General features: G+C 36.8%; 1 protein-coding gene across 1 annotated transcript in view; it reads right to left on the bottom strand.

The window, feature by feature from the left end:
- SEC63 (SEC63 homolog, protein translocation regulator) overlaps positions 1-21,808 on the bottom strand; it is a 60,908-nt gene that overhangs the window by 14,723 nt on the left and 24,377 nt on the right. Inside the window, exons 5-12 of the mRNA XM_030042521.2 lie at positions 20,061-20,122; positions 16,361-16,419; positions 15,581-15,631; positions 12,864-12,972; positions 10,215-10,309; positions 7,372-7,504; positions 6,101-6,193; positions 162-316 (exon numbers count right to left, since the gene is read on the bottom strand). Coding sequence (XP_029898381.1) covers positions 162-316; positions 6,101-6,193; positions 7,372-7,504; positions 10,215-10,309; positions 12,864-12,972; positions 15,581-15,631; positions 16,361-16,419; positions 20,061-20,122 — 757 coding nt within the window. The remainder of the gene's footprint in view (positions 1-161; positions 317-6,100; positions 6,194-7,371; positions 7,505-10,214; positions 10,310-12,863; positions 12,973-15,580; positions 15,632-16,360; positions 16,420-20,060; positions 20,123-21,808) is intronic.

The following is a 21,808-nucleotide window of genomic DNA, read 5'->3' as shown; positions in this document are numbered from 1 at the left end:
CACACAGATCATCTAGGAACTATTGTATTGAATTCCTGAAAAATAAATATATTTTTAGTCTCTTAGTTAATTCATAACCTTGGTTCCTTATAGGCAAATTGGTAAAAGAAGTAACACAAAGTGTTTTAAGAAGTTACCAAGTATCATTTGTAGTTTTATACCTTTTTATGATTGGAGACTCGCCTAAGATTGTCCTCTTCGATGTGAGGCAGCTGCAAAAGGGGAGACTTGAACTGTTGAAGTCCCTGGACAGTCATCTGGGAAAGCTTCATGCAATTTTCCAAAGATCCCAAAGATGGAGCACGGAACTCCCTTTCTTGGGGAGAATGAAACAGACAACATCACTTTTAATTTTTTTTTCTTCTTACACTTTTAAAGTGTGTACTTGTACTACAGACCACAGAAAACCTTGTTTTCAGTCTACCAAGCAAAAAAAATAGGCATCTTAAAATGTTCAGCATAATTAACCAGGCAGCCTTTTTACTCCCACTGCAGTCACATAGCTCAGCAGACATTTTCTTTCCTCTATTTAGGCTATCACAGCTGAACACTAAGAAAGGGAAAGACTTCCATCTAACATTGTCTCAGGGAACAACAGCACAACGTATCTATGCAATTATTATAGACAAAAACGCCATCATTTAAGTTTAAAAAAAAAAGCAGCATCAAAATCAATGTTTAAAGTTTGTATATTTTACATATGTCTGTGTATAACCTTTAGCTCTACTTTTTAAGCGTATCGTTAAATATAGTTTATCATTAAACACTAATCTTTTATGACACAATACATTACTTATAAGATTTTCATCTTGAGAGTTGAACATAAAGGTAGCAGCCTAATGCTTGCAAGAAAAAAAATGTAGGTATAACTGAAGCTTAGCAGAGCATATTATATTGTTAGAAGGCAGTAAGAATAGCTGTAAAATACCAAAGGCCTGGCTTTTGTAAGTAAGTAAACCTAAAGGTTAAAAGGCGTGTCTGAGCAAACACCGATTTGACCTTTCTTTTAGAAACTACCTACAATTCCCTTCATATTTTAAAGTACAAAAAGATTTACCCTCTACGTAATTAAAATTATTATAAGATAGACAAGCAGAAAGTCTTAACCAGAACAAAGCAAAAGGAAAAAAAAAAGCAGTCATTTAATACTCTTCATCATGTCTGCAAAGAAATGAAAAAGCAAAGCAAACAGGTTTCCACATACTGCTATTTAACTTTGTTAGACAACCATCCATTCCTAAATAAGGCTTCTCAAAACCCTGTTTAGAAAACTCATTTCAGAATTCCCCTGCAGCTCAAAAGCTGCTGCAAGTCCAGAATTGGCAGTGTTTGGGTCACTCTATGGATACTTTACCGTGAAACAGAAAAATAAGTTAGATCCTCTTCAGAGAGCCAAGAGGAATTTAAGCTACTTAAATCTTTTTCTGAACTCATATGTGGCATATGAAAGAACTGAAGGCAATTTTAAAGATGTGTTACAGAAGGCACCTGTAATTTCTGATGCCTGTCATTTTATTGAAGAATCAGTGTATGTATTTTCCTATACTTCAAAACCTTTTCTGAGAAACAATCAATCTTTGATTACCTTGACTGTTACAGGTATATTATGCATATAAACATATAAAAATAAGTATGAATACAAATATCTGTTTGTGTGCATACACAAATACACTCATATATGTATACAAATATCTGTATTTGGTATGGACATATTTGGCTGGTATTGGGATATTTGGGACACTACAACAGGGGCATAGAGGCATCTTTCAATAGATCGATTAGACAGATGGTCAGAAGGAATATCCCCACTCTGCTAGGGCTTACCACACTATCAAGGCAATTAGAGATGCAGATAAAAGCATGTTTACTTACACCTGGGTGAGAAGGCAGACAGGCTGTAACATGCACCTGACCAAAAGGGTACCAAAGCCAAAACTGTTGAATGTTTAAGTGCCAATGGCATGTATTTTGATAAAAAGCAAGTTTAAGTTAATTTTAAAACATTTTACAGAGGAAATATGAAAAGGTAATAAATCTAACAAAAAAAAAAAAACCAAAAAAAACCACAGATTTGGTGTCTTCAGTATGTTTTCTCCTTCCTTTACACCACTACCTTGCCGCAAATTTATAAGCGGCTACTAGGGCATGATAAACACACATGAAAGATCACTCCATCACCTCTGCTCCACCTGCCCCTCTCCCTTCAAATGGCCTGTTTCTTCATTAATTACACCAAGCTATAAATATAATCAGCTAGCAAATCAAATTACATGGCAGGATTTTTTTTTAACCCAGTATATTAGTAAATACTGTGAAGATTATACACAATGCAAAGAGAAAAATAACACATGAATGGAACTATTACTTATCAGTATGTCTAGCTGGATAAAGATGTAACTTCTACCTTTCAAAAAAAAACCAAAAAAAAACAAAACAAAAAAAAAAAAACAAAAAAAAAACCAAAACATAGACTCATAGAATGTTTGGGTTAGAAGGGACCTTAAAGATCATCTAGTCCCAACCCCCCTGCCATGGGCAGGGACACCTTCCACTAGACCAGGTTGCTCAAAGCCCCATCCAACCCGGCCTTGAACACTGCCAGGGATGGGGCATCCACAACTTCTCTGGGCAACCTGTGCCAGTGCCTCACCGGGAAGAACTTCTTCCTTACATCTAATCTAAATCTACCCTCTTCCAGTGTAAAGCCATTACCCCTTGTCAAAAGTCCCTCTCTACCTTTCCTGTAGGCCCCCTTTAGGTACTGGAAGGCTGCTATAAGGTCTCCCTGGAGCCTTCTCTTCTCCAGGCTGAACCACCCCAACTCTCTCAGCCTGTCTTCATAGGAGAGGTGCTCCAGCCCTCTGATAGTAAATAGTAATGGAAAGACTAATCTCCCAAATAAATAGCACAAAATTTACTTTCCATCTTACCCATCTTCCACCTCCCCTGTAATTTTTTTGGCTGCTGCTAAGGAAAGTCACAGGACTTTTTTAAATTAAAAAAAAAACCACATTGCAAACCAAGTTAATAAAAGGATCCTAAATATTCTCTGACAAACTGGTTTTTGCAGGAAATTCACCTAGAGCTTTGAGACCACAGAGCACTAGTCAGAGTAGAAATTCTTCTCTTTCTTAAAGCATTGACTCATCATCCATATGACAGCAGAAGAATATTTTAACAAAGTTGGAGAATATTACTTTGGTTTCCTGAAAGTAACACAGGACTTCATATTCCCCGAGAGTGGATTTGAGGAAAGACAGTATAGCTTTTAATGACACCCAACTGCCCCCACCATAAAACGAGTATCATTACTGCATGTATTTTGACAGCTTCTGCTTGTCAAAAGTGCACAAGACAAGATGACCTTTAATCTAATGTCATAAGGTCATCCAAAACATATGACATTAAAGTAGTGAATCACAAATTTAATTGGAAATCATAGTTGCTTGTGAAGGAATGGTATACACCTGGGTCAAACCACAACCTCTACATTACACTGCAGCTTCCAACCTGAATTAAGAAATGCACTTTGACTGGACAGCTGAACTGATGCCTAACCTTTCTGCAGACAGTTGTAAGAGCACATTCCATGTTTTTGGCAGCAAACACCTCGCTTGGCAGGGCAGCTATCTACTTGTGACACTGAAGGATGATCTCAAAGAAGCCACCGAGACAATTTGGAGTTGCTGATTATCAACTACCAGTTAATCATCACAAAACAATGGATGCAAGCAAGGAATGCCACAGAGCAAAGTGTATTTTCAGGGAGCTGCATGTAAAAAGAAATTCTCACAGACTATGCAGAAATCAGGCAAGAGAGTAAAAGAAATTTTATCCAAAGATAGCTCACAATTGCCACATTTTCCACCAGGCCAGAAAAATCTTAGCAGTAACTAAAAACTGACTGGACTGAAATGAAAACAGTGTCAGTTTTGCTTTTATGAAACCAAATTAAAACAAACAGCAACAAATCCAAACTCATTTGCAAAGAATGATAGCTCTGTCAAAAATTAAGAAGTAACCATGATTAAACAATTTTTATGCCAAACCTACACTCATTCTTTCATGACAGGTTGTTTCTAATGGGGTTTGATAAAGGCAGTGTCTGTGGCTTTTATGGCAATGCATCAGCAGCCTGAGATACCACTTTTTGCTATCTGGGGAAGCGGGATGCTTGTCCCTGTGAAGGGCTCAGACAGCAGAACTTCATACATCTCATTCTGTGATGTGTTGTCCTCAGTCTTTCTTGCATCTCCTTCAAGAACAGCTGATACTGGACCAGTAGTTGAATGGTATATGGACATTTTTAAAATTAACTAGGAAAACAAAGTGCCAAGATTCTGAAGATTCATCCAAGGTGCTTTTCCTCAAAAGACTTGATTACAAAGTATGCATAAATGGTTACAGATATTTTTAAAATAAAATAACAACAACAATAATAATAATTCAGGATATTTGAATAAATGAATAAATGAATGCAGCACAAAATGAGACTCCTCATCCCACCACCACTTTAGGTTTCACAAAATAAAATTTGTGCCCAAAATATTTCTTTAGATAGTATTAACGCATGCCATCATCTATGTATTTTCACAGATCAGGACTGCTGAACATATATGGCTTACTATAGCATGTGATAATTTTATGTACCATGTCAAGGCTGATTTAAGTGAAAATTAGAACTAAACCCAGAAACATCTGTAGTTAAGTTTTAAGCTACTTCAAATCATGTTAAGATGACAAATACACAAATTTAAACAAAACAGTCTCTCAAAAATTTCAATATCTAACTTTAATTTTACTCATATCTTAAAAAAAAAATAATGACACCTTTTCAATTTCCAGTTGTTTCCCAACAATAGTCAGCAGGGGGGCAAAATTCTCTCTACACGTATGGTCATCAAAAGTAGGCCCAACATTTAAAATTTGCTAAGTGATAAGTAGCAAAAATGGTAATTTTCCTTTCAATCAAAGATCAAAATTCTGAAATGGTTTACTTTCAAGTCCTCAAATTCATTATTCTTAGCCTGACGGGCAACTGTTCAGTACCACTTTTCCTTTAATGCTTTGTGCTGAGAGCACTGGCATGGAAGTCAGAGGAAATATTTAGTAGAAATACTGTCATTGTAAAAATTTGGAAACAATTTCGAGAAAACCTGCTAAAGGTATACCAAACAAATCCTCAACTATACCTACGATACACTTCTACTTTGAGTTTTTCCAAATCTATGGAACTAACTTCTACCATACATAATGACAACTATAATTTCTGATCCACTTTCATAGACTCATTGAGGTTGGCAGGCATCATGAAAATTTCTAGAAATTAGTTGGTGAGGTTGTATAGGTTTGGTTTTTTTAGTAACCATCACTTCATTTCACATGCAAATAGAAAATTAGTTTATACTACTGTCTTCCAAAATATTGTTTGATTTTTTTATTTTACTTTAAGGTAAAAACTAAATCTTCTGGCATTTCAAACCAGTTTATTAAATACACTGCATCTATAAGTAATCATTTTACTGTCAAATTAAAAAGGTGTCTCCATATACATACAGAGCTAGAGAAGAATACAGCTACCTGGAGGTCATTCAAGTTCTGAAGTATATCATGTAAAAGCTGAAATAAGATACATAACAGAGTACAAGAAGAGCTATAGGTGGTTTTCATTTTTCAAAGACTTCTAGTTCTGCTGCATTAAAAAAAGCTTCTGGCTGTATTATTTTGGTTTCATTTTGCACACTAAAAGATGGATGAACACAAGGTTCAACACTAAGTGTTTTGATACCAAAAATGGACCAGATCTTTAAGAAAAGGTTTTCAATTGCATTTAAGGCAAAACTTTTAATTGCAAAAATTACAAGGTGAGCACAGATACTTAAGATTTCAGAGTAGGGCTTGGTGACAGCAGCAACATTTCAATCTTCAAAATGGAGAGCTCTCTGAGTGGAAAGAGCAAAAGCTCATTTAGGCATTTCTAAATATCACAGATTAAGTTTCCCACAAAAAACAAAGACTTCATGAAATACTGCAATGAAGAATCATTTACTAGTTTTAATTATACAGTTCTTTTCTATACAATTATACATTCTTTTCTTACCTTCCCGGCTTCGAGCCATTATTATTAGTTGGCAGATCACATTAATCATTTCTTGAAGTAACGCAGGACTCTTTTTCAGGATAAACTGCTGATCTGCAAGACATAACTGGCTGCAATTAAGCTGCACTTCCATTAGGAAAAAAGGGGACAGTTTACATGAACTGGACATTTAATCGTGCTGTATTCATTTCTATTCATTCTTGTATTACTGAAAACACCACTTTATTCTCATTGACACATCCATCTGTAGCATCCCCTCACAAAACAGGAAAGAGCAAGTGCTAAGAGGAAACACAAATTTCGTATACCAGACAAGCAGCTTCCACACCAAAGGAATAAGTACTTATTAGATCCATCTAAAAAAAAGCAAGAAGATGGCACAGATAATTTACCAGTCTTATTAAAATAGCATTAATTCTTCAGGTAATCATAGGTTAAAAAAAAAGGATTTTTAATTTTAAGTGAAAAAGCAATTTTGGGAAAAACATTATTTGTAAAGTAATAACTACTTTGGAATACAGATCTGTGAAGTTCTAAGTACAAACAGTAACTAAGTGGCAAGGAAGAGGAAATACTTTTAGTGGCTGTTTAAAACTGATTATTTTTCTTTTGAAAGAAACTGGAATATTTGAACCAAAGCATCTTCATTGTTTGTTTGGTTTGGGTTTTTTTTTTTTAATTTGCATGAAAATATAGAACATCTCAAGTTGGCTGGTGGGCCTAAGAAACCATGAGTCTCGTGGCTGAAACTTAAGAACTGCATTTAGAAACATTTCAGTTTGTATATTTACAAGTATGAAAAATTGCAAAACAAAACTGGAGCTCATATGTAACTGCTATTTTAAAGTTCTAATCTTGTCATCCTTGCTTTACATAGTAGAGGGAAAAAACTCAAAAAATAACTATGAACAGAAATGTTAGAGACCAATATTATGCTTATCTTGGATTTCTTTACTCTGAAAAGCAAATACACTTCACATGTTCAACTTTTTATTCTATTACAAAGAAGAGAAAACTGATCAAAGTCATATTTGCAGCCAAAAAGCATTAAAAACTAGGATATTAGTATTACAGAGCTATCAAGAAAATGAGAAAATGCAAAGTAAATGTTTTAGAAAGTCACTGAAGTTCAAAAACTAAGTATGCTGCATAAAGATTATTGAGCAGCGATCCATGCATCTCTTTAATGGACAAAAGGTATGTTTATGAGTACTGTAGCATGCAGTGTGCTGCTGTTTCCAGCAATATCCAATTAGGGGAGAAGCCATTACCTTCTTCAAGGACCTCAGGAACTTTCATTCTGGCAAGGTGAGTCAACAGCAGAACTCTGGCTTTCAGGCTGTAAGGGCAGGTGAGTGGAGGCTCATTCTTCTTTAAATTTATGCCACCAATTTCTCTGATTAGCTAAAATAAAAGTTAAATACAAGTAGCTGTTTTGGTGCTAAAGAGGAACAGATACAGGAGGAGAACAGTTTACAAGGAAAAACAGTTACATTCAAAAAAGCAAGCCTTCAAGTAACTTTTCCCTGGAAAGTTCTGTAGAGATGAACATTAGCCATTTTTATTCATAACACAGCTCCAAAAAGTCTAAAAGTATCTTTAAATGCTTTGTTTCAATGTGGGGGTGAGGGAGGAAGTAAAGATTTGCACACAAGAAACTTGCCTTGAATAGCGTTGAGTAAATTTGTATTGATAGATGAAGATTTTTAAAATCTGATTTTACTGCCAAGGTTTACTAGATTCAACCATACTTCTAAGGTATTTATATTAAACTCAATATGCACTAGCAACAGCATCATCTTGAGACCTTTCACCCATTTAAGACCTAGCCGACTTCCTCAGAAACAGTCTCAAGTATCACAGGAAGGAGGGTTATAAGCCTGAACTCCTTGGTAGGCTGAAAAGCAAGTATTTTAACTTATTTATAAAAAGCTCCAACTTGAAAAGAGTGTGGTATTCTTTATTCAGAATGACCTATCTTGATCCTGACTAGACCAAGATGCACAGTTCAAACAGGTCTCTCTCACCTGATTTTGTTGAAGACCCTGGAGGGAGAGGCTGCAAAGCTGAGTAACAGAAGCTCACAGCTTATAAGAATCAATACATGGCCCAGAAGCTTCACTTTTAGGTCAAGAAGTCACTGAGGAGAGACTGAGGTTCCAAAATGTCCAGCCACAAAGTGAAGTTAGAATATCAACAGTCAGGCTACACTGACCTTTGACCAGTCTTTCCCTACACTTGAAAAAAGAATCTTCTAACAAGTTCCTTATAAGCACATCCTGGTATAACACCAGTCCAGGAAGAGTAAAACTTTGATAAGAAAACTTTATAAAAAGCATTGATACTGGGTTTATGATAAAACAGTGACATAAAAATAGGAGCAATGATCATGGCCCCAAAAGCAAGATACGCTAACAAAAATTATTAGCAATACCCTTCTGTACTGATGCTTCAGAGACTTGTACTGCCATATACTCAGGAAAAAAAGAACACAGATGACACTGACTACTGGATCTTTAGACATGGAACAAAATCCAGTAGTATAAAACGCAAGGTCATGCACTTGCATACCAACAAGAACTGCGGCTTGAAGATGGGAGCTTGTAAGTTGGAAAACAGAGGTATATAAGACAAGGAGAAATCCAGAAAACTTAGCCATCCCACATTAGTTGTATTAAACCACCATATGAAACAGTTCTGGAAAACAGTATGCTTAAGGTTATTCCCTGCAGAAATACAGGAATAGCAGTGCCACCAACTAAGGCACTGCTAAGACTTAACATGAAATACTGTGGACAATTATGAGCAGAAAAAGTAAAAAATAATGTAAAATCTTGAAATACATCAACTGGGAACAGTACCCCATTCAGCACGTAGCAGGATGAGGGAAATGAACAGCCTTTTGGGAAAGATGGGACTAAAAGACAGCAGGTTTTCTAGTTTAGCAAAATAAAGACAAAAAGAGAACAAATGGGCTAGTGCTTCTGTCTATAAATCCATTAAGAATATACATAGGATGAATCACTTAGACTCAAGAATAATGATTACAAAAAACATGGCTATTAATTGGTCACAAAAAAGACTCCTAACCATTAGAACAGCAAGTTCTGGAACAGCTTCTCAGTAGGATATGGTTACAGGAGGCTTGAGTGCCTTTTAAATAAAGAATGATAAAATGTAAAGGGCTTGCAACAGCACAGGCCAAGAACTGATGATCAAGGTGATCTTTCCCAGCCACGTGCTTCCACTGCTGAAAAACCTTACCTAACCACAATTCCAGCTCCTCCTCTTAAAGTCCACAAGATTACAAAGAATTTGTAAAAGAGACAAAGACAATTAAGTAAAGAGGTATCTCAGTCTATTTTCTTTATGTTTAGGACATGACGCTGTTTACGACTTGAAAATTCAACTGTGTGCATGCAAAGGTTAAATCTGTGAGACTACCCCCCCCCTCATTTTGCGAACTCAAAATATTTTCATTGGAGCATTTTGTATACTGTGCTTTAAACTTAAGACCAAAGTGTTAGTTTCTAACAAATAAGACTTCCTAAAACTCTGCTAGCAATAATTATTTGCCACAGCATGCATTATGGCATCTCTGTTGGGAAGACTGAGTGGAAATGAAAATAAAAGGCAACCAGAGAGGAAGAGACATTCATGGAAGAATCTTTATAATATTTAAAGACATTATTAATTCAGACATCAGAGAATAATTTTATTTCAGTATTAACATATTTAACCAGATCTATGTTAATGATTTAAAAGAACTTCATCAAATGGCAATCACCTCCTTATATCAATACTCAAAATGTATAAGGACTGACACTCTAATTCCCTGTTTAGTTTAGCCCTCCCCAAAAACCCAACCCAGCAGTCTATATACTAAACTGATTCCATTTAAGCTAAGCATCATCACCAATTAATGTTATCTTTTCTTTAAAAAAATTAAATCAAGCCTAGCTTCTAATTCCCATTTCGGAAAGGATACAGTTGCATCTCAACAAAATTAATACCTTCAGAACTTGAATTCTGTCAGCTGGACACCTAGAAGTGCCATCTCCCTCTTCCCTTGAAAGGGTCAGTTATTTATAAAACATCACTTGACATAACTAACCTGTGGTATCTGAATGTTGTCTGCTGGTCTGCTTGTAGCATCTTTATTGTACTGAGGATCAAATTCAGATGCCCCTGCTAAAACCATGATAAGCCCTGCAAAGATAATTGGAGGCAGACAGAGAAAATGTCAGCAACATCCTATACCACTAAGTGATTTCTTCAGAACCCTCAGCCATAAAACTTATTCCTACTCTTCCCCCAACAGCCATGAATATCCATGTTCTCTATTTAGTGTACCAGTTACTACTGCCACAGGGCAAAGGAGGCAAGAACCAATGCCTGACACAAGACAAAAGACATCGCTCAAGGCTCCATTTTTCATGGCATCAAGTCCAGCATTTGACTCTAAATGACTTCACAGAAATGTAGTTGGGCTTCTTGAGGACTGGCAGACGTCACTGCACAGCAGTTTGACTACTTCTGCGTGCTCACAGAACCATTCCTCTCAGCAATTCATGTGTCTGCAGCAGCACCACAATGTGTGTACTGGAGGGGGAGGCAGGAAGGATAAAATTTCAACTCAATTTTCTGTTCAGTCAGCATTGACAATTCACAAAAAAAATTTCTTTTAATTATTAGAAAACCAGTTCAAGAAATACGCCTGCAAACAAACCCCATGAAGATCATGGACTGCTCTTTTCCTAATGTGATTAGGAAAATCCATACTACCTCAAAATGTTCTGTTGTGTAATTAAGATGAAAGACATACACAATGGGGTATTTTAGCCCCATTATGTACTTTCTGCTCACGAACATATCAGACCCCTCAGCCATAGACAATAAGAGAAAGCTCACCCCATCATTTGCTCCAGTTAAAATAACTTTTTCAATAATAGTTACTCAAGCTTCATTCTTAAATTTTCAGCAAGTTCTCTTCTGAGCAAGTTATTTTTGCCTACTTGCAGTGCTCAGTGAATTCCACCTACTAACAATTAGTCACATTCCCTGAGCATCAATTTTCATTTCCGTTCTTGATTATCTCTTCACTTCCTGAGCAGAGCATATCGAAGAGTTCAAACAACTATAAATACTTTCCTATTATTTAAGATCCACAATTGTGGATCATCAAGAAATGAAGTTTTATAAACTCATTTGTCTCGAAACCTAAAAAAAATATCTAACACAAGGCAAGTCATGCAGATTTGTCTCACCATTTCCCTAGCCTGGCTTGATTACATCTGCCAAGGCTTAAGCCTTGAGTTTCAGCACTGGTACCTCACACCACTGTAGAATTCACAACCAAGCAAAAGCCCTACCTGATCACTGTGTGATTTGTCTAAGCCATCTCAGCTGCGCCTCATTTTTCATTCTGACAGCACAAAAGACCTCAGTGGAAAACCTGACCTGCCTCTGACCCCAGGACTCCCTGAAAGCTTTAAGTCCTTATGTAAGGCCACTTAAACTTAGGGTTAACTCTTTAACCAATCTGTAGGAGAGACAAGGCAAGACTCAAAGCTACGGTTCTGATCAAGGTTCAACGTGAAATAATCTACTGTTGACAAGAAGTCTGGAGAAAGAAGAGAATGGGTCTGCAGTGATGTCCCTAAGCTTCTAAAGAAGTCCCACCTACTGTCCCATTCCTCCTTTCTCAACTAGCTGTCTGGAGGGCAGAAAAAAGCTTAAGAGTATGACAAGGTAGGGAGCATAAACTAGTCTGAATTAATCCTACACACATAAATCCATGTATGCTGTGACTAGAAAGCGAACGTATTTCCATGCTCTTATCTCCTAGACCTCTTGGATTATCTGCGAAGCATTTCTGTTCAGTAGGAAAGGGATATATCAAAGGCAGATGCTTCCAGCAACCTTCCAGCAAATCTAAAGCTGAACAGCAGTGCAACTCATAGGAGTAAGCAAATGTGTTTATGAATCCTTTTTAGAGGGTTGGGGGGGGGGAGTTTATTCTGCTTTTCAATTGCTCTGAGCATGCAATCTAGTAAGATCCAATCTAGAACTAACTAGTACCATGCTAATTCTTCAGGCCCATGCCAGCCTCCAAACTGAAAGATCCAATTCTGCACCAACATAATGCATCTACAGATTTTCCCAGAAAAAGTTTTTTTTATTCCTTTAAAAGTGAGCAGACAAGAAAAAGTAGTATATCAAAAACTATAAATGAGTAACAAAGTAACATGAAATTGATAGGGAACAAAATTTTTAAACAGAAATTTAGCTATAACATAACAAGTAAGAATAGAGAACCAGAAATGCTCTTTCATTCTTTGGTGATGTAAAAAATTTATCACAGCCCCTAGAAAATTCCCAAAGCCTATTTTGTTACACTAACAGAAGAAGACACACAGACAGAGGCTGTGCTCCTAGTGGCCGCACAGTAACTCAGGACTACAGGCAGGTCAGCATGTTTATCCCAACATACAATACCCTTTTTTCTTTTTTTTTTTTTTTTTTTTAAATGTATAGACAGACAGGCATAAATACAGCTCTATATAACTCCCCCTCCCAAATACTTAAGTCTTCTTAAAGAGTACTCTTCACCTGCAACAAAATGAAGTTTTTAAAAACACTCTAAAAGAACCAGAAATGTTATTTTAACCTAACAAAGGCTTATAAAGCATAAGCATTTTAACATCAGCAGATCAACACTTCCAGATGAACACATCAACATTTCAAGATGCCTTTTACTTACGTTTCATGTCCATGTTCCGTGTTTTATAGACAAAATACGTATATATTTGAGTTGTCCGAATGAGAATCTGATCTCCACTATATCGTATTGATCGGTACCACCAGGAACCCTGAGACATTTAACAAGAACAAAGTGACGTCAGATACGATGAAGCATCAAAACAGCTATGCTGGATCACCTCATATCTGTTCACAACCAGGTAACTCAGCCCAACTGATTTTACCTATGTTAAGGTCAACTGAATTTCAGAAAGGAGAGGGTAACAAAAAATATTTGCTGACACAAATTTTAAAAGCACACCAATACATTCATCTGAGAGAATCTGATGCTAGAAGTTTTTAGATGATCTCTGGTCTAGAGAATTTGCCCCAGCACATGCACACGCACACACACATATACACTGCTTTATGTATTTTTGGTGTTGTTTTAGTGAATCCACTAAACAGTAAATCCACTGGATTTACCACTTTCTATATACATGATAACTCCTTACTGTGCAACACAGCATTCAAATCAAATTCACTTTAGGCAGATCGAGGCCAAACCAAGAACAAAATAAGAGATTTCTTTCATTATAAGAAAATTTGCAAAAAATACTAAGTCACCTAATCAGAAAAGGCTTTTCAGAAGGGGAATCTGGAGGTGGCCCAGTGCCCTTGCTGCAAGTTTTCAGAATTAAGCCATACACCTTCAGGTTGACAAAAAAGGTTTTCCAATCCTTTAGAAATACTCCAGTAATTCCCTCATTAGCATTACACCAGTGACTTCAAATTATGGAGCACACTGTACAGTGATTGTACTCTATAATATATTTTAAGAAAAATGGTATGCTGGGTTACAAACTGCAGTCTGTTTGTTAAACTCCTCCTTGTAAGCAAAGCTCTCTAACATGAGAAAAAACATCCAAGATACACCTCAATCTATTGTAAAGTTTATCACAAGTGAAACATAACAAGCAGTAAACTAGTAAGTGATGTTTACTACTACGAATTTAATAGGCAACAGTGTAAATTCCCCTACTACAGCAAGAACTTGCCAATTTACTTAATTATTTAGGAAATGCTCTAGGACTTGCTCCCCACAAACTTTTTGTTTTAAATAAATTACATTTGATTCTTCCATGAATAGATGAACCCTGCCACAAAATAGTACACAACTTTTTGTAAAGTTTTTCTGCAGAAAAATTTAGATTAGAATCCCATAGCTATCAAATTTTTGTCTAAGTACAGGTACTGGAAGAAAAATATAACTATAGCCAGTCCAAACGTACATGAAAGAGGCTGCCCTAACTGCTTTTGCAGATACAGCTCGTCTCCCTTGCCGCATGTACAGAACATTATTTAGGTCAGTGGAGATCAAGGAAGAACTACATATCAGTATTTTCCTTTTTTGTTGATCTGGATCCAAAGGGTGGAACTAGCCTTTATTTTAGATGCCTATCTGAGATACAGGATGACTACACTGTAGTTAACTTCAGCTTCTTTATTGATTCATAAAAGAGAAACAGGCCCATTAAAGGCATGAATCATCTTGTATGTCTACTTTAGAATGAAATGATAAAATAACTTGCTCCATAAAAATGACTATTCCTCTTCACTGACTATAAAAGAAATTTACAGTGACAAGTCTGAATGCAGAAGTCTACATCTGGCATGGGGGCAAGAACAGGCATATTTTTTTCTCTGCTCAGGACATTCCTTCATAACAACAGAAAGGATGTTTACTTTCACTTGAGCTACAATAAACCTGGTATAAATCAAATCACTAAAAGTACACATATACAAAAAAAAAAAAACCAAAAAAACCCAAAAAACATCAACAGACACCAACTGAAACCTAAAAGGAAAGACAGGAAAAATATGTAGACATTGTACCCTGGATTTTAGACTTCTTAGTCAATGACTTGTTGAAATCGCCACATCTCTTTTTCTACACTAAATCTTCAATTATGCAGAAAGACACTCAAAGAGAAGGGATAATGCCTGGCTGAGCCTCTGCACACAGAGATGCAAGCAGTTGCCAAGACCCCAGGACACCTTCTCAAATGAAAATCTTCTTCCCAAGAGCATGAAGGTTTCCGGGTGTCAATTTTCTGAGTCTGTCTTTACGCCATACCCTAACAGTGCACTCACTGGATAAGGGACATTGTTCAAAAGCAATACTGTAAGGCAAACCTGAGCCCCGAAATACCACTCACCCAGCAACTGATTTCTCACACAAAGAAATCTCAAGGGCAGACATCTCATGGTGTACAGAAGGTCAATAAAAATTGAAGTTACGAAAACAAAGGCAACGAGGAGAAACCAAGTCAACAACCTGTTCCACACGCAGTAATCATTCTAGTACCACCAGTTACAGCCAACTCAGTCTTGGCTGTACAGTAACACCACTGAATATACTCGAGTTCATCACATCATATTAATTTTCATGTGATGAATGACAGAAGGTACAAGACAAATTACATAAATCAGTCTAACTCTTCCGATACCTAATATTTTCCCTACAGCCCTCTCGCTATCATGGCACTGCATCTTTTTGGAAACTCTACAGCAGCTTCACTTTTTCCATAATAAAAGAAAATACCCACATTAAAAAAAAAAAGCTCACTTGCTTGCTCTCTCCATGAAAGGCAGGAACAAGCAACTCTACTTATGTCTAAGACAGCTTTGTTTACAGCTTGGTTACAGAGGGTAGAATATTAATTAGATAATACTTACCACAACAACGGGAAGAATAACCATAAATGCTAATCCGTATACAAGCAAAACCTAGAGAAAAATTATGAAACATATTGCATTAGATACTTCAGCTAAATACCACTCTTGCTTATCTTTATTCTAAAATACAGCCAAGTAGTATTACCACAAGCCTACTACAAATTAATGTAATCTTACTGCATAATACCCATCATTATTTCTGAAGTAATATAATCAGTTGGGTAGGGTTTAAATAACGTGTATCAGTTTAGTGTAAATAATCTTTTAAATCATCCATGCATTGTCTCAGGTGAATTTCTTTAATAATTAAAGAGTTGGCAGCTAAAACTGACAGAGTGGACAGAGATGATTACCGCATTAGAAGAAATCAAGCAGGTAAGCCAAATACCTTGTAGCAACAAATGCAACAGAAAGAACATTCAGACACTGTATGATTATAGCATAGCTAGCAAACCAAATGGAACTACAGAAATCCAGCAAACAAACAGTTCTATATGTGTTTCCTTGCAACAGCAAACACACACTTTGTAGCAGGGGTGACCACAGTACAACCGCATTATCACTGCCATGAGATCCTTCCAAGCATATTAATACTTTACTCTTAAAGGTTAGATTTAAGCTACTCTAACACTTTTGACTCCTGAAATTTGCTTCAAAGATGTGTACTTGGACCAAAGTATTATTAACTACGTGTTTTTACGAAAATGTGCAGTATTAAGCACAAACATTAAGGTGAACACTTGCAAGTTCACCTTGAAATCTTGAGCTAAGTTGACTCACCAAAATTGAATTTTTCTGATCCACAATCCAAGCTGGCAAAGCTATACCAAAGCTTGTAGCTGTAGGATGAAAGAAAAGAAATTCACTATAAAATATTAAGGAATTGTTTTAAAGTCACATTAAATCTAACAAACAAAACAAAAAAAACCCTACAAAACCAGAAACCCACAAAAAAAGAAATCCTCATTTTTATCTCTTCAATAAGCAAAATTCTAACAAATCTAGAAAAATCAAAAAATGAATCAAATACACTCAAGTATGCAATAAAATAACGACTTAAATGCAACTTCTGAAATACCAAAGATTTTAGCTTACCATATTGCAGTGAAATAGATATGCAAGATTTATTAATATAGTAAAAAAAAAAAAAAAAAAAAAAGAGAAAGATTTCACAGATGGAAAGATTTATGAGCTTTGCCTTGCAGAGTTTTCAGCAGTTTAAATACATATAGTTCAGTAAATACATGAACTGCAAGAAAATTGTTAGAGTAAATGAATTCTATGGGAAAAGTTTTATTAGTCTGTAACTTTAGGAAAGTGTTCTAAGCTGTAAATTGTAAAAATAAAACCCTCTACCAGTTCAAATTTCTGTGTGATTGGTAAGAAAGAGAAAGGAACACTTTGCAATTCAAAAGGAGTTAGGCTGCAGAAAACAGAAGGCATGATTCTCTAACAGTAACATCTACAGTACACAGATCTGAATACAGAATAGCATAACATAGCTTGTCTTCAGACACTTTAGAGGTAATAAATTGAGCTTCGCAAATGCTACCTTTCCCAACACTAAAAGTTCTAGGAAACCAAGAAAAAAATGAAAAAAGAAAAAAGACTTTACAAATTTCTAGGGCCTGCTTCAAAAAACCAAAACCAAAAAACATGCTTTCCTCAGCACTAGCAGGTATCAATGAGTACTGCCTTAAATAAGGACAGATGAGGATCCCCCATGTACTTGGATACTACTCCGATACCGTCTCTAACAAATTGTGACAGCCATCAATTCAGACAACTAGTTGTTACGCTCAAGCCTAACGTGACTTCTACGTAGTTAAGCTGGAAACTACTATTTGTTGAGACTCAGATTAAACATCTGACCAAGTTGACCACACCTCAAGCTTAGGACTTCAACAGAGTAACACCCAGTGAATTTACCACATTAAGTTATACGAAACGCCCTGCTCTGGAGAAGAGTCTGGAGACACTTTCCTATCTGTTAATGGTTACGGATTTTTAGAAGAACCTACTAAAAATATAACATGTCTTTTACTAGTGATATCAACTTCAGTTTCCCACAATATTTTTGACCTTTAGGATTGCAGCTTCAAACTGTTCCAGAACAGAAGTAGTTCAGTACAAAGCTCTTTCTCTTCTGGTCCAAGAGTCTCCTTGCCCCCATCCATGCTTGCTGAGCTGAAGCACTAGCAAATAACCAAGCAGAAATGGTCTAAAACTGCCTTACATTATTAAAAGCATATCTTTTTACTCTCCAGGACCCCCCACCTGCTTTTAAACACTCTTCAAGTGATTTTGCACATTCAGGATCTTATTTTTAGTAAAGGAGCAAGTCATGCCGAAGATAAAATCTTGTTTGCCTGCCTCTAACCTGCATGCTGCTTCAGTTGCATAGAGAGGAATATTGCTTGCTGTTCCTTTGTGCTGGGCACAGAGGGTGGGATGTACCTCATCTAACTTGGTCACACATGTCTAACACCAGATGTGCTTCATCTCATCCCAGAATATACCTCTATAAGGGACTGTCTCCATTCTTTGACTACACAGAACTAAAAAAATAGAATACATAGCTTGGATACAGATTTTTACACTACAGGTGTATAAATGAAGGGAAAATGAATTTCACTAAATTAGAAAGCTCCTCACACTTCAATGTGGAACAAGGTTACAGAATAGAGGATGGGAGAGAGAAAATTTCAGGCTTCTTCCCACTCTTCTGACGAAGCAATGATGAGAGACCTAGAAGCAAAGCAGAGAACTCCAATACCACCGTAGTCTGAGTTAGGGTTTCAGAAGAGCAGGAGGCTTCACACTCACAGTACGAGCTGCTGCCCTACCAAAGAATCATTTCATTTTGCCCTTTGGGAATCCAGTTCCTTAAGTTTGTGAAAGTGATCTCCGAGCCAACCGCACAAGGATCTTTATGCTTTTAAATCCTCAGCTTTTGGCTGAGTTTTCTTGTGAAGCTTCGGGTCCGTTCGAAGACACTGACATCCTGCCCAACTTGAAATCCTGTACCTTGGCAACACTAAGTTAGTAGCTTGTGGGTGCAAAAAACAGTTTAGCATCAGGAAAGGTCCTACGAAAGCTATTTGTGCATACACCAGACTAAAATTTATGGTACCATTTTGCTGATAATGTCAGAGCATTTCTGAAACAAGATCTTACTTGCATTTTGCAGCAAGAGGGACAGAGTCCTCCTGCTTGCCTGGCTAGGAAACCAAGAGAAGCTAGGAGCTGAAAGAAATTTGCTATGCTATAAAAACAGAGTGGTTAAAGAAACTGAACCGCCACCTTAGTCCATCAGAAATGCCATTGTCAGACTATGATTTAGTTGGCAAAGTTGTTTTTTTGAAGGGAGAGGGAAGACTGTTTCTTTGAAACACTGGTTCAGGGGCTGCAGTTTTTTTCCATTTTAAAATTAATTTCCCATGTTGGATGGATATAATTCAGAAAAAGAATTTCCATCACAGAGTTCCCTCATGTCAACTTGTAACTTCACAATTAAGTTAAATTCCACCTATTACTTCCAAGCTGGCCTTAACTCATTCCATGTAGATACGTAGTAAAACTTAGTCCTGCAAACTGCAGGGCATCAACAAGCAGAGATCTATGGAGGCCCATCCTAGCAGATGGCAGGTTTCCTTTTTGCTTATAATGAGTATCAGTAGCAGCTAGAAACATACAATATTCTTCCTCACAACTAGTTCACTTAAACAATGATCACAAAGATATTTTACAATCAACTCACGCACCTGCAAATAGGAGGAGAAAAAAAAAAAAAATCTATTAACTTTCAGTCTTAAGTTGTTTTAGTTCAGATTGTCTACTGTAAAACTTTACTACACCATTATCAGGTTTATTTTCATGTAGCTACCTGCCCAGGAACAATCTACCACATAGGGATAATCACCAGGACTCCTCAAGATGAAGGTGGCATAGAGCTACACTCAAACAGTACTACTTCCAGCAAATGGAAGGCAGATGTGGATACAGTATTTATTTAAATACATACATATCCTCAGGTACATCCCTTCAAAGTGTGTTTATAGCATTAAGGCTAGTTGTTAATTTTTCAATACACATTTATAGTATCTGATCATAAATACTAAGAAGTGTTTAAAATCAACAAGTTTCTGATGAGTATTATTTTATTGTTCACTTATACCTCCTTTTAACATTGGCAAGTCTCTCTAGATACTTACTGAAGCTGACTAATTAAAAAAATATCCTTCTCTTTTTTCCCTAATAAGAAGTTTGAGAAACGTGAAAGCAAACTCTTCCCTGCCCTTCCCTCCCACCACCACCCCAGAGCCAGTTTCACAAGCAAAGAATTGACTGGATGCATTGCTTCAAGTCACAGGAAAAAGTTATTCTAAATATATAAAGATCTGAGTGCTTCTCAAATGATCAGATATTACACAGCTCAACGTACAGAAATTACAGAACTTCTGTCATTCATAATTGTTACCTTGTGGTCCATCTGGATTACCAAATTCTTCCCAATTTTTTCGTGATTCTTCATCAGTTAACCTAGTTTCAAGAAGAGATATTAAGTTAATACAGAAGTAAAGAACTTTCTCTAAATCATTAGCATACAGATACATTGAAATGTGGCATTTATACTACCCTTCAGAGATGGTTTGGCAACCTAAACAGCTTCTGCTATTGTTTGTATGAAATCTGGTATGAAACAGTACTGCTGTATTCCTTCATGACACACAGGCAAATTCTTTTAGCACTCTGACAGCAAAAGAAATCAGACACAGAAGGTGCATCTTCGTACAGGAGATGGAACAATCACATCTCCCTTTTCATGAGAGTGACTGTGTACCCATCAGCAAGGAGCACTTTTCAATGCCAGGTTACAGTAGAGCAAATTTTGAAAGACAACAAAGGTTGAAAACATTCTCTTTTTTTGCAAGGAAGGTGAATATGCAAGATGAGTTAATACAGCAGAAGTTGTCCATACAGGCTTTTAATTCTCTTATTCTAGACTTTTAGCCTTTGATGGCATGTGGTTGGTTGGTTGGTTTTTTCCTGGAACTCGCTAGTTTCATATTTAAAAAGAGAGAAATAAATTAAGATACCACCTCCTAAATCTTACAGTTTCTATGCCTGTTCTGTAATGACAGTTTCTTGGCAATAATATACCACCTCAAACAGAATCCCTGTTACTAGAAGGAAGAATACTGCTTTAGGAAACAGAACACCAGGCATTCGCTATACGGAAGATTTTGTCTCACGGAAGAAACCGTGAACGAGTCAGACATCTCCTGATCATTTCCAAGTGTCACATTTGTTAACAAGCAGACTTACTGAATGGGTAGATTTTATATCCTTTCAAGACACCATGGCTAAGGAACTTCACTGTAATTTACTTCAAGATATGCCTCTGCCACAGCCCTTGCACTAGTGTTTGAAGTATCAAACTGTATAACCAAGCATTTGAGTGCTAGCTTGCAAAGCAAACAAGTGAGATGTTTCAGGAGTTCAGAAAGCAATACCAGAATATCCTATTGAAGAGACTTTCATAGTGATGCAGATGCGTTTAAGCAGAAAGTATGATTTCAAAACTGCTCAAGCGAGCATGGTGTTAGTTCTCCTTCTCACCTCACCCCAAACAAGATTCTCGGTCAGTAACATCAACCACATAGACAACGGACTTAAAAGCAGCAATCACCAACTTGCTAGGTTCTCTGATGATGTGACTGACCCAATAAACCCCTACAATGGAAGAAGGCTCAGAGGGGATGGGCAAGGGTGATGTGCCATGAGGCTCAGACAGACCACAGTGACTCACCACAGCTGCTGCAAAGAAGCTGACTGTCTCAACACAAAGGGGACTGGAGGGCAGCCTTTGTTTTAGATAAACACCTATCAACAGTTGAGCAGATCAACTGGTGGTACAAATATTTCTCTTCGCATGCATTAAAAAAGTATGAATGTCTCCAAGTTTGCAAGACCAGCATGGGGGGGGGTGCATACCTGGCTCAGCCCAACATAGAGTATAAAAACTAGACAACTAGCAAAAGAATTCTGAAGAGAACAATGGGCTCGAGCTGGCTTCAACCCACGCATGCCTTCCCGGTGCCTGGGGACAGCCAATGTCATGATAGTGAGTGTATTAGAGAGACCAGTAACGGGAATCGCATTGGTATTGTGATTGAACTGTGTATTGAAATTCCTGTATTTTGCTAAGTCTAACTTACACAGTAT

The sequence above is a fragment of the Aquila chrysaetos genome, chromosome 2 (assembly GCF_900496995.4).
Source record: "Aquila chrysaetos chrysaetos chromosome 2, bAquChr1.4, whole genome shotgun sequence".
Classification (NCBI taxonomy): domain Eukaryota; kingdom Metazoa; phylum Chordata; class Aves; order Accipitriformes; family Accipitridae; genus Aquila; species Aquila chrysaetos.
This window is presented reverse-complemented; position numbering and strand designations above follow the sequence as displayed.